The sequence below is a fragment of the Drosophila miranda genome, chromosome 2 (assembly GCF_003369915.1).
Source record: "Drosophila miranda strain MSH22 chromosome 2, D.miranda_PacBio2.1, whole genome shotgun sequence".
NCBI classification, from domain to species: Eukaryota; Metazoa; Arthropoda; class Insecta; order Diptera; family Drosophilidae; genus Drosophila; species Drosophila miranda.
The window spans coordinates 32,941,752-32,957,444 of NC_046675.1; the positions used below are offsets into that span (position 1 = coordinate 32,941,752).

General features: G+C 49.4%; 2 protein-coding genes across 2 annotated transcripts; both read right to left on the reverse strand.

Annotated features, from left to right (window-relative positions):
• Window positions 1–1,200: 1,200 nt before the first annotated feature.
• On the reverse strand, window positions 1,201–6,379 carry LOC108156883 (indole-3-acetaldehyde oxidase-like). The gene is made up of 6 exons (XM_033389007.1): window positions 6,181–6,379; window positions 4,885–5,813; window positions 4,505–4,738; window positions 2,631–4,443; window positions 1,648–2,268; window positions 1,201–1,586 (listed from the first exon to the last, which is right to left on the reverse strand). Exons 1-6 carry the CDS (start codon window positions 6,218–6,220, stop codon window positions 1,405–1,407), a joined length of 3,819 nt encoding a protein of 1,272 aa, XP_033244898.1. The 5' UTR covers window positions 6,221–6,379; the 3' UTR covers window positions 1,201–1,404.
• Window positions 6,380–9,207: 2,828 nt separating this feature from the next.
• LOC108156882 (indole-3-acetaldehyde oxidase) lies at window positions 9,208–15,485 on the reverse strand. The gene is made up of 6 exons (XM_017288616.2): window positions 15,191–15,485; window positions 12,590–13,518; window positions 12,210–12,443; window positions 10,336–12,148; window positions 9,655–10,275; window positions 9,208–9,593 (listed from the first exon to the last, which is right to left on the reverse strand). The coding sequence occupies exons 1-6, from the start codon at window positions 15,228–15,230 to the stop codon at window positions 9,412–9,414; spliced, it is 3,819 nt and encodes a 1,272-aa protein (XP_017144105.2). The 5' UTR covers window positions 15,231–15,485; the 3' UTR covers window positions 9,208–9,411.
• Window positions 15,486–15,693: the final 208 nt, after the last annotated feature.

Below are 15,693 nucleotides of genomic sequence, written 5' to 3' on the forward strand. Positions count from 1 at the left end.
ATGGACCCGTAGTCGGACGAAAAGGAGGTGTGGATCGGGGGAGCGGAGCAGCTCCCACTGCACGTTACAGCCGGGGGCATGCCAAAAGTTGAGTCTTTGCCGCAGTGCCGTTGCCCGAGAACTCAATTTGATAAAAATTTCATTTACAATTGCCGACGCCATCGTCGCCTCCTCGTGGCATTGGGGGGGGGACGTGCCCCAGTCCGTGTGGGAGTCGCCAGTTGGCGCTTTTGGCCAGGACTCGCAGCAGTCCACTAGCCCTCCACTGCCAATTGTTGTGTTTATTAATTTAATTTGACAGTCGCGAAGCCCGGCCACGCTGCGACTTTGCCTTGGGGCCAATCGACAGCAGCTGTGGACGGTTGTGGTTTTCCAAAGGGTCTGGTCTGCCAAATGTGCAAATGGTTGGGGGACTATATTCATTTTGTGGTTTCCGTTGAGGTTGCAATTAGAACATTAGGGGGAAAATTCTTACATAGCAGTAATCCAGGCAGGTCGGCAGAAATTAGTTGGTGATTCAATATCTAATATTCAATATTAATAATTTCAATCCGTCCGATCTGGCCGTCTTTTCGTGATCTGAAGAGTCCTGGCAATCCATTTGGCACCTGAAAAAGGTAATTTATATATTGATTTTACAAATCCTCAAGGAATGCACTAAACTCGAATAATCCTAAGTTCAAGCAGAATACAATCCTTTCAAACCCTTTTCTATACTACCCAAAAAGAGATCATTCACCCATATTTTATCACATTCTCTAAGTGCTTTGACTGTTATATTTCTGAACCCCAGGGAATGTCGTTTGGGCATACTTTAGAGTATTGTCCACAGGATCAATCGAATAATGTCATTAGGGATGTACTCATTAACGGCACAGCAGTTGGTGATATTCGAAAAATCCATTAAAGCGAGCCAGATGCCACAACCGCAGGCGAACCAAAGTCCTGACCCCGCTTACGGTTCGTGTGGCATATAATTTCAATACCAAAATTTACGTTAGAATTTAATGAAGAACTCGGCTTGGGGTGTTTCCTGCCCGAGCTGTCGCTGGTGTTGAGGTGTTAAGTATAAAAAAAGACCCAAGGAAAATGTAAATTCTGCAGAGGGTGGGGTCACCACTTGGCCAACACTCCATGCCATTCCATTGTTGACCCAGGCCGGCGGCGTTGTTCGGACGCTCGCAATGAATGTCATTTGGATTAAGCGTTGGATAAGTTTTTAATTTATTGTGCATACAATACAAGGTCCGCTCCTCTAGGTTAAGTGGGGTATATGTATATGGGGGTTATCTTGGCGTGCTTATCGAAGCATTCCCATCGCTTCCGCAGGCCACGTGCCGCGTCTCACGCTCCGTCCGCCGAGGAGGAGATCTCCTGGCTCTACTTCTTCTCTTCCTCAACCACTTAGTTCAGCTTGAACTGGCTGGGCTTGGTGCCGGCATGGAGAACTAGAAACTCGGGCGTCATTGGGGCATTGAGGGTGACCCATGCCTTGGGCACGCCGGCATCATCGCGGGCCGATTGCAGGGCTTGCTGAAGGGCAAAGGCCACCGCGATGGCTACACAGATAGCGGGTTCACCGGTTGCTGCAATATAATAACTCTCATTTATTTGGATTTCAGAGAGGATGTGATTTTATAAACGCACCTTTCGACCTCATAAACCCAACTTTGTTTGGGCTCTTGGGCAACATTCTGATGCGCAGATCTACGGGAATGTCCTTAGCGCCCGGAGGCTTGTATGTCCAGGTGCGGTTCGTGAGGCACTCGCCGGTCTGCTTGTCTACCACAATCTGCTCGCTAGTCCAGTAGCCCAAGCCCATCATTAACGCGCCTTCCATCTGCCCGATATCCACATTGGGATTCAGACTCTCACCCGCATCTTCCAGGAGGTCTACGCGGCTGACTAGATAGTTGCCAGTGAGCACATCAAACTCCACCTCCGTGAGGCAGAGGCCGCATACCGCGTAATTCTCCATGTCGCCCTGTTTGTAATGGTCGTTGGCAATGAGGTTGATCTTCCTGTTATATGCCTCGTTGATCAGTTGCTGCCAGTCGGACGGCTTCAGTTCCTCCTTGACCGGCTCCAGGCGAGAATTTAACGTCGCGCAGGCCTTGCGCACGGCATAGCAGAGGGACTCACTGCCCACTGAGCCACCGGTACCCATTGCGTTGGCTCCATTGATGGTTTCGCTGGCTTCAATGCGCACCATTTGCATGGGAATGCCCAGAGAATGGGCCACCACTTGGGATATCTTGGTATTCATGCCTAGAATAAATTAAATTTGAGTTAAGGAACCGTTTGAGCGATTTGTTGTTATTGTCTTGTGGCACTATAACCACGTGGAAGAATATGTAGAATATCTACTAATTTATATTTCTTGAAGTGATATCTTAGGTGACAGTACGCTATAAGATATCCCTGTCCGAGAAGACAAATGGGTAGGTACTCACGAGCGCACACTTCAAAAACATGAATCCCGGCCTGATAGATGGTATCCCCATTGTCCAGTTTGGACCCATCCGACTACTAGATCTGAGCGCCAGCAGGTGCTCAGAGAGCATGCGTGTTCCAATCCCTTCGACTTTCAATTTGAACAGTGCAATTTTGATCGTCGCATACTCACTCACCTTGCCCCATTTCGATGCCTCCGTGGGAAACAACCACAGTGCCATCGCTGTGATAAATGGCTACCGTCGCGGGGTACTGTCCAAAGTAGCCCATCTGGTACTCCATTATAGCCAGACCCAATCCTCGCTTGCGCCACCGATTTTCTTTGTTGTAGGCAATAATCTCTGAGCGACGATCCTTATAAAGGGTGCTCTTTAGGAATCCAGGCATCATTTCTGCCATTTTGTGGTTGGGCAAAATATTGGCATATCGCACATCCGCGGGATCCTGCCCCGTCTCGAAGGCGATGTGCTCGATGATATTTTCTATCATGGCAATGCCCTCCAATGACCCAGGAGCACGACACGGAGTGTTGCTGGGGGCGTCCGTGTAGACCAGGAAGCCATCCAACTTGTAGTTATCGCTGAATTCGTAGCAGTTTTTAGACACCGCCACTCCATGGCCCATGTGGGACTCGTTCGATAGGTAGCCGGCATCCTCGAAGAAGCGACTGACGATACCCACGATCTTGCCCGACTTCTGAACGAAGAAGTCGTAGTCACAGTGGAACGCCCAGCGCTTTCCCAGGGTGCTCATAATGGACTCCAGAGACTGGACCAGGCGCACGGGACGATTCAGTTTGTTGGCAGCAACAGCAGCGGCCGCAGCGGCAAGGTTGCAGCGTGTGGCCTTGCCTCCGTATCCGCCTCCGATGCGGCGAGTCTTAACCTGCACCTCGTTAGCCTTGAGCTTGAGTATATTGGCGATGATGTCCTGCGACAGATCCATCCACTGGGTGGCTACATACACCTGCATGCCACCCTCGAAGGGCACTGCTACCGTGGTTTGAGGCTCCATGAAGTAGTGGTACTGCAGGCCCAAGTCCAGCTGACCGGAGGAGCTCAGATCGAAGTGCTCCCCCTCCAGGTCGAGAGTGTCCAGCGTTGACCTGTACCTATGCTCGATACGGTCGCTGGATGAGGCTCCTACCTTGTTCAGCACATCCTTCAGGGTGGGAAGCACTTCCTTGGCGCCTCCTTCGTAGCTCAGCTTTACCAATCCTGCAGCGCGCTGAGCCAGGGCGTTGGTATTGGCGACGATTATGCCGACGGGCTGGTCATAGAATTTAATCTCGCCAGTGGCGAATATCTCCTCGTCTTGAGCAAAAAACATAGGCTCGCGTGTCTTAGGACCAAGGTAGTTAGGTCCAGGTATGTCCTTGGCATCCAAATAGGCCACCACTCCGGGGAGAGCTAGCGCTGGCTGGGGATCCACCTTCGTGACCTTCGCACCCACTTTTTTAGCGTGAACGAAAGCCGCCCATAGCTGACTTTGCTGCGTGGGAAGATCGTTAGCGAAGGTTGCTTCGCCGGAGCACTGGATGAGGCCCTCGTGCTTCTCCGTGGCCTTGGTCACCGGATAGTGTTCCTGGAAGGTCTCGAAGTTCTGCTTTCCACTCGACACCGGGCGCTGCAGCAAGGATCCGCCCAGAGCGAAGCGACTGCCAACTCCCTGTTTCCTCTGGGCGGCGGTCTTCAGCAGGAACTTGTAGAAGAGGCCACAGGCAAGCTTGCGTCGGTACACGGGTGAGGCATCGGGCAGCACCTCATCAGGTTGCAGAAGAATCGATAGTTGGCCAAAGGCCTTCTCCACCAGTCCATTTTCATAGGGATTGCGTCCCAAAAGCAGTTTCTCAATGGCAGTGGCATGGACAAACTCCGGGTTGATGCCGCCAAAGCAAATGCGAGCGGTCTTCACTTTGGAGACGTTGTCCAACTCGAGGAGAAAAGCGGCATTGACATAGGCATGGGCATTCTGGGCACGAGGCATGATCTAAGGGTAGGAAAAAGGTTGAGATTCAAAGCATTGAAGATAGATCCGTGATAGATCTCACCTTGTAGGAGTCAAACAGGAAACGATCCTTGGGGTAAGCGGGCAGCACAAATCCTCGTATGATCTTGCCCTCCATCGGCGTCTTCAGATAGCTGGCGAGGCTCACAGTTGCCTGTTTAGCCACCGACTCCTGGACAATCACCTGTGCGTCCAGGGCCTCGAGGACAATGAACACGTCCGAGGGGAACTCTGGGTGCGCATGCTTGATAGCCAGATTGCCCGCCAAGGTGCCGGCCTGGGTTAATGCAAAGCAAATTGATGGAAAACAGCATGAGAGTCGAATTAGGTGACCCATGCCAATGCCCATGATAAGATAATTCGAGTGGTTGGAGAACCAGCTTACATCTTATCAGGCAGATAACATGACAATTGTCGACTTACATTGCGCACGGGAACGTTGGCAATCCAATCGAGATGTTGCCACACCTGCGACAAGTACTCGAAGCCACGGGTCTTCTCCAGCTGGCGGCAAATGTCCATGGTTTCTGTGAGGCTCAGGTTTCCCCCAAGCGTAAGGGAGGAGGAATCAACAGCCAGCTTGTGTTCCTTGAGGTCTGCCAAGGCCCCGACATCGATGAACGCCTTGATGTCCGCACTGCGCCTGTACACCCCGTGAGCCGTGTTGCCGGCCACCAGCATGACGGGCAGCTTCTCTTTGACAGCGCTCTGCAGGACCTCAAATAGCTGGCTCAGGCTCTCCGGCCAGCTCCAGCGGCTGCCGTCCAGGTAGACCTGACTGCCCTTGGGCGACTGCTTCTTGCAGGTGCCGGCGCATAGCTCGCCCGTCTTGGGGCACTGCTTTGTGCCCAGATCCTCGATGTCCGCACACTCCGCGGGCACCGCAATGTCGCTGTCCACCGCAAAGGACTTCATGGCATCCAGGATGGGGCGGTATCCAGTGCAGCGACAGATGTTGCCTCCGAAGGAGTTCTCCACCTCCGCCATGGTCACGCGACCCCCCTTCGACTTGAGCAGCCCGTACATGTTCATCACGATGCCCGGCGAGCAGTAGCCGCACTGGGTGCCGTTCATCTTGGCCAGCCGCTCCTGGATGGCGTGGTAGCCCACCCGCTTGTTGCCCAGACCCTCCGTTGTGGTCACCTCCAGTCCCAGGCAGGTGTTCAGCATCGTGAGGCACGAGTTTACGCCCCAAGTGCGCACCTCCCCCGTTTCCGGGTGGATGCCGGTCAGCGTGCACACGCAGACACCGCATCCGCCTTCCTGGCACATGAACTTTGTGCCCGTCAGACCGGCATTCTCTCGGATGAAAGTGTTGAGCGAGATGTCCGCAGGCAGGGCAGCCAGATTAACTGCGGGAGAGAAAATATTGCATCAGATTTTGTTTATCTAATCTACAGTTATAAACTGCTCCAACATGCCAAACATTTCTTAAATTAGGTACACATTTAAACGAGAAACTATATACTCGAAGTGGATCTCGAAGTGATATCGGACCATGGGTATCAAATATGTTTAACTAGTTGTATGCTCAAGCCATGTAATTATTAAACAAAAATCGGAATACAGTTTTTGCGTACTGTTTTGCATGTCACACTCTATTGGTGTATCAAACTTTTCATTCATCTTGTTAAGAACACGTCAGTGCGTAGAGTTCCCATTGCTAAAGCTCTTCAAATTTTGTAAGCAATTAATAAATAAATTAACTCACATACTCACCTTCATATCTGGTGCCGTTGATTGTAATGCTGTGCACCATTATCTGTGTTTTATATAATCACTTGAAAGGGGCCACGATTGTTGTCTTGAAATCAATTGAAGTCTTTCTCGAGTTTAATTGCCGTTCGCTGTTTTCGAAGAAAGTTGCGTGTGTTGTCCACGCTAATCTCCGGTCAACTGTGGGTTAGGGTGGCTGAAATCGAGCTTTTATTGCCGAGCCCCAAAACGTTCTCGCGAGCCAAAGTTTAACTTGCTCCCGCAGAGGCACTGGCTTCTAACTACTATTCGATCGAGAGGAGAGCTCTCGTGTGGGTCTCTCTAAATTCTACAATACATACATACATATATGTACCTAGATTTATAATGAATCGTTATCGCACGATCTCTCATCCACTCTCTCTCTCTCTCATTATCAAAGTATATATTTATTCTCTCTTTACGGGTAAACTTATAAATCATTACCAGCTGTTGGCTTAGCAGTTTTTGTTTTGCTCGGGATTCTAAACAAAATGCGGAACACTTCTAAAATACCTGAAAGCGTCGAGAGCTTTAGATTTATAATATATGCAATGATTCAGGTATATAATTGGCAGCGTAGAAAGCCACAACGCCCTGGAACTGGAAGGCAGCCAAGGTAGGCAACTGGAAGATAGCTCCCAATAGCACAGGAGAGGAATGAATTCTTAGGGCTCGCGCACACTATAGCTGAAAGCGGAGCTGAAATCGGCGCTGAAATCGGAGCTGAAAGCTCAGCTGATCTGAGAGCTTTTTTCAGGCAGAATCAGCTTGCAGGTGCGTACATTGTCGGCTGATCTGATTGCTGAAAGCTAAAAGCCACTGAGAATTAATATTACATTTTTCAATTATTATTTATTTTGTATAATAATAAACATTGTGATGTCTTTCGAGCGTTTACTGTACTTGGGGACATAGTATATTATATTTATTATTGACATATGAAAATGGTAATAATAAAACTTGTTTGCCCAATTTATCGCCTTCCTGAAATTATAGAAATAAAACTATTATTCAAATATTTTTAATAATCCCGCTTATTTCCCAGCGCTGGGTTAACCATAATTTCGCTTAACAATGTTTCGCAGCCCATTTACGATCACTTTTGAGCCAATACACTTGAACAAAATCAGCAATCAGCTTGCTGAAAAAACAAACATGCTTGATCGATCAAACTAAGCTGAGCTGATTTCAGCGAGCTTTTTCAGCTTTCAGCTCAGCTCAGTCTGCAATGTGCGCACTTGCACCGGTGCAGTGTGTTTGTTTTTTCAGAGCTTATAAATCAGCTATCAGCTCCGATTTCAGCTCCGCTTTCAGCTATAGTGTGCGCGAGCCCTTAGGCAAGAATAATAGATGACTTTTTTGGATGTCATCGATTCCTTTAGGACTTTGTCATGACGAGTCATGACTTTGATTTTGACCCTTTCACACGCTTACTCATTCTCTCGTTTTCTCTCTCTCACACACGAGATATGATATAACGGCTGGTGTTGGTGTGAGAAAAGTAAGAGACAGATGTAGCGAAATAAAACGAGGGGGAACGTTGTGAGTTGCTGCGGACACCGCAACTCTACAGTTATACCCGATACTATGTCAGTATGGCTCTCCTGCGGCAGACGCAGCTAATATTAAACGACACGACAAAGAGTGCGTGCGAGAGAGACAGAAAATCAGTCTGAGCGTGACGTCGGGCGCTGCGTAGCCACTGCAAATTGATTTGTTGCTTTTGGCTACAAAAATGATCCGATCTGATCCAGATTCAGCAATCTGATAGATATGGTCATTATCTATGATTCTGCGTTTTTAGTTTTTTCGAATGTGCAATATTGTGGATGCAACAGATTTTCGTCCTTTGTGTGGGCGGAAGGGGGTGGGGCGAAATTTTGAGATATACGTTCTATAGTGAGATCTAACAGAAGTGTGGATACCAAATTTGGTTACTCTAGCCTTAATAATCTCTGAGATTTGTGGATGCCCCAGATTTTCGTCCTTTGCGGGGGCGGAAGGGGGTGTGGCGAAATTTTGACACAAAACGGTCAAGGTCCGATATCACACGAGTGTGGATACCAAATTTGGCTGCTCTGGCTCTTATAGGTTCTGAGATCCTTGAACTCATATTTTGCAATAGGCAAAACCGACCATGAAACCTGTGTGTTAGAGAGAGACAGAGCGAGAAAGAATGAAATTGTTTTCTTGATTTTGGCTATAATAATTATACGATCTGGTTCAGATTTTGCACTCTAGAAGATATAGTTATCCTCTACGATTCTGCGTTTTCAGTTTTCTCGTATCTCTGAATTTGTGGATGCCACAGATTTTCGCCCTTTGTGGGAGCGGAAGTGGGCGGGGCAAAGTTTTGAAATATTTTTGTAGCAGTGACAAATCACAGAAGTCTGGATCCAAAACATCGTTGCTCTAGCTCTTATTGTCTTTGAGCACTAGGCGCTGATAGGGACGGACAGACGGACGGACGGACAGACGGACAGACGGACAGACGGACAGACAGACAGACAGACAGGGCTCAATCGACTCGGCTATTGATGCTGATCAAGAATATATATACTTTATGGGGTCGGAAACGATTCCTTCTGGACGTTACACACATCCATTTTCACCACAAATCTAATATACCCCAATACTCATTTTGAGTATCGGGTATAAAATGGAAACATAAACTATTTTAAAATTCTTTAGGTGTAAAACTAAAACTAAAACGAAACTAAGTATAAGAATGAAAATTAGAATAAGAAATTAGCGGTGGTGGTTCTCTCCTTTTCTATGTTTTTAAATGTCCAAATGTTTACATGTTATAGCCGTATGACATTAGACTTTGCTAACTAGCTGCGATTGCGTGCTTGCACCAGGTCCCTTGGCGCAGTGTCCAGCAATGAAGAGTTTGAGGCGGCGAATGTATCTTACCAGAGCTATGGCTGAGGTCAACACTCCATGCCATTCCATTGTTGACCCAGGCCGGCGGCGTTGTTCGGACGCTCGCAATGAATGTCATTTGGATTAAGCGTTGGATATGTTTTTAATTTATTGTGTATACAATACAAGGTCTGCTCCTCTGGGTTAAGTGGTGTATATGTATAGGGGGGTTATCTTGGCATGCTTATCGAAGCATTCCCATCGCTTCCGCAGGCCACGTGCCGCGTCTCACGCTCCGTCCGCCGAGGAGGAGATCTCCTGGCTCTACTTCTTCTCTTCCTCAACCACTTAGTTCAGCTTGAACTGGCTGGGCTCGGTGCCGGCATGGAGAACCAGAAACTCGGGCGTCATTGGGGCATTAAGGGTGACCCATGCCTTGGGAACGCCGGCATCATCGCGGGCCGATTGCAGGGCTTGCTGCAGGGCAAAGGCCACCGCGATAGACAAGCAGATGGCGGGTTCACCGGTAGCTGAAAAACGAGAAATTTTACTTACTTGGATTTCAAAAGGAACATGTGCTTATAAGCTCACCTTTTGACCTCATAAAGCCCGCTTTGTTGGGGCTCTTAGGCAGCAGCTCAATGCGAAGATCCACGGGAATGTCCTTGGCGCCCGGAGGCTTGTACGTCCAGGTGCGGTTCGTGAGGCATTCGCCGGTCTGATTATCCACTACAATCTGCTCGCTAGTCCAGTAGCCAAGGCCCATCATGAAGGCGCCTTCGATCTGGCCGATGTCCACATTGGGATTCAGACTCTCGCCCGTGTCCTCCAGGAGATCCACCCGGTTGACCAGATAGTTGCCCGTGAGCACATCAAACTCCACCTCCGTTAGACAGAGCCCGCAAACCGAGTACGGGTCCATGTCACCCTGCTTGCACTGGTCGCTGGCAATGAGATTGATCTTCCGGTTGTACGCTTCGTTGATCAGCTGCTGCCAGTCGGAGGGCTTCAGCTCCTCCTTGACCGGTTCCAGACGAGAATTCAGTGTCTCGCAGGCCTTGCGCACGGCATAGCAGAGGGTCTCGCTGCCAACGGCACCTCCAGTGACCATTGAGTTCGCTCCATTGATAGTGTCGCTGGCTTCAATGCGCACCTGTTCCATGGGAATGCCCAGAGTATGGGCCACCACCTGGGATATCTTGGTGTTCATGCCTGGAATGGATCACATCAGTCTTAAGAAACGGAACAGTTTAATGGATCTGCAACACTCACCTTGTCCCATTTCTATGCCTCCGTGGGAAACAACCACAGTGCCATCGCTGTGATAGATAGCTACCGTCGCCGGGTACTGTCCGAAGTACCCGATCTGGTACTCCATGATGCACAGACCCAATCCACGCTTGCGCCACCGATTCTCTTTGTTGTAGGCAATAATATCCGAACGACGATCCTTATAAAGGGTGCTCTTTAGGAATCCAGGCATCATTTCTCCCATTTTGTGGGCGGGCAGCATGTTGGCATATCGCACGTCTGCAGGATCCTGCCCCGTCTCGAAGGCGATGTGCTCGATGATATTTTCTATCATGGCAATGCCTTCCACGGACCCAGGAGCCCGACACGGAGTGTTGCTGGGAGCGTCCGTGTAGACAAGGAAACCATCCAACTTGAAGTTATCGCTGAATTCGTAGCAGTTCTTGGACAGCATTACCACGTGCCCCATGGGGGACTCGTTCGACAAGTAGCCTGCATCCTCGAAGAAGCGACTGACGATACCCACGATCTTGCCGGACTTCTGAACGAAGAAGTCATAGTCACAATGGAAGGCCCACCGTTTGCCTATGGTAGTCATGATTGACTCGAGCGACTGGACCATGCGCACGGGACGATTGAGCTTGTTCGCAGCGACAGAAGCGGCCGCAGCGGCGAGGTTGCAGCGGGTGGCCTTTCCTCCGTATCCGCCTCCGATACGGCGAGTCTTTACCTGCACCTCGTTGGCTTTCAGTTTAAGGATGTTGGCGATGACGTCCTGCGAAAGATCCATCCACTGGGTGGCTACATACACCTGCAGGCCGCCCTCGAAGGGCACTGCTACCGTAGTCTGCGGCTCCATGTAGTAGTGGTACTGCAGACCCATGTCCAGCTGACCGGAGGAGCTCAGATCAAAGTGCTCCCCCTCCAAGTCGAGGTTGTCCAGAGTTGACTTGACCTTTTGCTCCAAGCGCTCGCTAGATGAGGCTCCCACCTTGTCCAGCACATGCTTCAGACTGGGTAGCACTTCCTTGGCACCTCCTTTGTAGCTCAACTTCACCAATACTGCGGCGCGATGAGCCAGGGCGTTGGTATTGGCAACGATTATGCCGACGGGCTGGTTGTAGAATTTGATCTCGCCAGTGGCAAAAAGCTCCTCGTCTTGAGCAAAGAAAAACTGGTCACGGGTCTTAGGTCCAATGTAGTTAGGTCCCGGTATGTCCTTGGCATCCAAATAGGCCACCACTCCGGGCAGAGCCAGCGCTGGCTGGGGATCCACCATCGTGACCTTAGCACCCACTTTCTTTGCTGTGACAAAGGCCGCCCACACCTGATTGTGTTGAGTGGGAAGATCGTTGGCGTAGGTTGCTTCGCCGGAGCACTGGATGAGGCCCTCGTGCTTCTCCGTGGCCTTGGTCACCGGATAGTGTTCCTGGAAGGTCTCGAAGTTCTGCTTTCCACTCGACACCGGGCGCTGCAGCAAGGATCCGCCCAGAGCGAAGCGACTGCCAACTCCCTGTTTCCTCTGGGCGGCGGTCTTCAGCAGGAACTTGTAGAAGAGGCCACAGGCAAGCTTGCGTCGGTACACGGGTGAGGCATCGGGCAGCACCTCATCAGGTTGCAGAAGAGTCGATAGTTGGCCAAAGGCCTTCTCCACCAGTCCATTTTCATAGGGATTGCGTCCCAAAAGCAGTTTCTCAATGGCAGTGGCATGGACAAACTCCGGGTTGATGCCGCCAAAGCAAATGCGAGCGGTCTTCACTTTGGAGACGTTGTCCAACTCGAGGAGAAAAGCGGCATTGACATAGGCATGGGCATTCTGGGCACGAGGCATGATCTAAGGGTAGGAAAAAGGTTGAGATTCAAAGCATTGAAGATAGATCCGTGATAGATCTCACCTTGTAGGAGTCAAACAGGAAACGATCCTTGGGGTAAGCGGGCAGCACAAATCCTCGTATGATCTTGCCCTCCATCGGCGTCTTCAGATAGCTGGCGAGGCTCACAGTTGCCTGTTTAGCCACCGACTCCTGGACAATCACCTGTGCGTCCAGGGCCTCGAGGACAATGAACACGTCCGAGGGGAACTCTGGGTGCGCATGCTTGATAGCCAGATTGCCCGCCAAGGTGCCGGCCTGGGTTAATGCAAAGCAAATTGATGGAAAACAGCATGAGAGTCGAATTAGGTGACCCATGCCAATGCCCATGATAAGATAATTCGAGTGGTTGGAGAACCAGCTTACATCTTATCAGGCAGATAACATGACAATTGTCGACTTACATTGCGCACGGGAACGTTGGCAATCCAATCGAGATGTTGCCACACCTGCGACAAGTACTCGAAGCCACGGGTCTTCTCCAGCTGGCGGCAAATGTCCATGGTTTCTGTGAGGCTCAGGTTTCCCCCAAGCGTAAGGGAGGAGGAATCAACTGCCAGCTTGTGTTCCTTGAGGTCTGCCAAGGCCCCGACATCGATGAACGCCTTGATGTCCGCACTGCGCCTGTACACCCCGTGAGCCGTGTTGCCGGCCACCAGCATGACGGGCAGCTTCTCTTTGACAGCGCTCTGCAGGACCTCAAATAGCTGGCTCAGGCTCTCCGGCCAGCTCCAGCGGCTGCCGTCCAGGTAGACCTGACTGCCCTTGGGCGACTGCTTCTTGCAGGTGCCGGCGCATAGCTCGCCCGTCTTGGGGCACTGCTTTGTGCCCAGATCCTCGATGTCCGCACACTCCGCGGGCACCGCAATGTCGCTGTCCACCGCAAAGGACTTCATGGCATCCAGGATGGGGCGGTATCCAGTGCAGCGACAGATGTTGCCTCCGAAGGAGTTCTCCACCTCCGCCATGGTCACGCGACCCCCCTTCGACTTGAGCAGCCCGTACATGTTCATCACGATGCCCGGCGAGCAGTAGCCGCACTGGGTGCCGTTCATCTTGGCCAGCCGCTCCTGGATGGCGTGGTAGCCCACCCGCTTGTTGCCCAGACCCTCCGTTGTGGTCACCTCCAGTCCCAGGCAGGTGTTCAGCATCGTGAGGCACGAGTTTACGCCCCAAGTGCGCACCTCCCCCGTTTCCGGGTGGATGCCGGTCAGCGTGCACACGCAGACACCGCATCCGCCTTCCTGGCACATGAACTTTGTGCCCGTCAGACCGGCATTCTCTCGGATGAAAGTGTTGAGCGAGATGTCCGCAGGCAGGGCAGCCAGATTAACTGCGGGAGAGAAAATATTGTTTTAGATTAGCCGGAATTTATCTAATCTATCTAAACCACTCCAACATGTCAAAACCGTCTATAATTAGGTGAACTTTTATAGGACTACTACCAACTATAATATTAAGACACATCTTCTGGAAAAGAATGATGATAAAGATTTTCGACACGGTAAACCAGTTCATGAAAATTAACAGCAAATCTCACATAGACCTTGAAAATTATATGAGACCTATATTTTATAATTATCTAAAAAGTTTACCTCACAAATGAGTATACAAAAATCATGAAAATATTTTCATGATAACTACCTTAACGATATAATAAATACAACGTAAACGAGGGGGAACGTTGTGAGTTGCTGCGGACACCGCAACTCTACAGTTATACCCGATACTATGTCAGTATGGCTCTCCTGCGGCAGACGCAGCTAATATTGAACCACACGACAAAGAGTGCGTGCGAGAGAGACAGAAAATCAGTCTGGGCGTGACGTCGGGCGCTGCGTGGCCACTGCAAATTGATTTCTTGCTTTTGGCTACAAAAATGATCCGATCTGATTCAGATTCAGCAATCTGATAGATATGGTCATTATCTATGATTCTGCGTTTTTAGCTTTCTCGAATGTGCAATATTGTGGATGCAACAGATTTTCGTCCTTTGTGTGGGCGGAAGGGGGTGGGGCGAAATTTTGAGATACACGTTTTATAGTAAGATCTAACAGGAGTGCGGATACCAAATTTGGTTACTCTAGCCTTAATAGTCTCTGAGATTTTTGAATATCCCCAGATTTTCGTCCTTTGCGGGGGCGGAAGGGGGTGTGGCGAAATTTTGAAACAAACTCGTCTCGGTCCGATATATTAGGAGTGTGGATACCAAATTTGGTTGCTCTAGCTTTTGTAGTCTCTGAGATCTAGGCGCTAATGTTTTACTCTAAGCAAAGCCGCCTATGCTACGTGTGTGTTAGAGAGAGAAAGGGCGAGAAAAAATGAAATTGTTTTCTTGATGCTGGCTATAATAATTATACGATCCAATTCAGATTCTACAGTCTTAAAGATATGGTCATTCTCTACAATTCTACGTTTTTGGTTTTTTCACATCTTTAAAATTGTGGATGCCACAGATTTTCGTCCTTTGTGGGGGCGGAAGTGGGCGGGGCGAAGTTTTGAAATATTTTTGTAGCAGTGACATATCACAGAAGTCTGGATCCAAAACATCGTTGCTCTAGCTCTTATAGTCTTTGAGCACTAGGCGCTGAAGGGGACGGACAGACGGACGGACGGACAGACGGACAGACAGACAGGGCTCAATCGACTCGGCTATTGATGCTGATCAAGAATATATATACTTTATGGGGTCGGAAACGATTCCTTCTGGACGTTACACACATCCGCTTTTACCACAAATCTAATATACCCCAATACTCATTTTGAGTATCGGGTATAAAAATAGCTCAAATTATGGTCGTTATGCCACCCATTGCTGTCTCCAAAGTTCTATACAAGTTCTCATAGAAAATATTCCATTTTGAGTGGGTTGTAATACACGAAAAACAACAAAAACATGAGTAGGATACTGAAACATTGTGTTCTCACTGGTCGTTTCATATTTATCTTTTTGATGACACTTCTATCAAGCACTCAATACATCAATTAACTACCCACATACTCACCTTCATAGCTAGTGCCGTTGATTGTAATGCTTCCAGCCATTATCTGTGTCTTATATAATCCCTCGAATCACTTGAAAGGGGGTGCCGTGGTATATTGTGAAATTAATTGCAGGCTTTCTCGCATTCAGTTGTCGTCCACCTGTTCTAGAAACTATTTATTTCACAATATGAAGCAAGCGTTGCTGGATGGCAAGTTCCGTGTGTTTTCGACGCCGATCCCCGAGATACTGTACCCTAGGGCCGGTGGAATTGCGTATTTATTGAGTGGCCGCGGAGGGAGCCCCAAAATGTGCTCACGCTTTCAAGTTCAACCTGCTTCCACGCTCCGGCTCTGTCTGGCTTCTAACTACTATTCGATCGAGAGGAGAGAACTTCTACAAATTATAAACTGAATCGTTATCTCCCGCTCTCTGAACAACTCTCGCACTCTCTGGTAAACCTATGAGTATAAAGCTTTATCAGCCAAATGTTTGTTTAGAATTTTCTGTTTTGCTCGGTTTTCT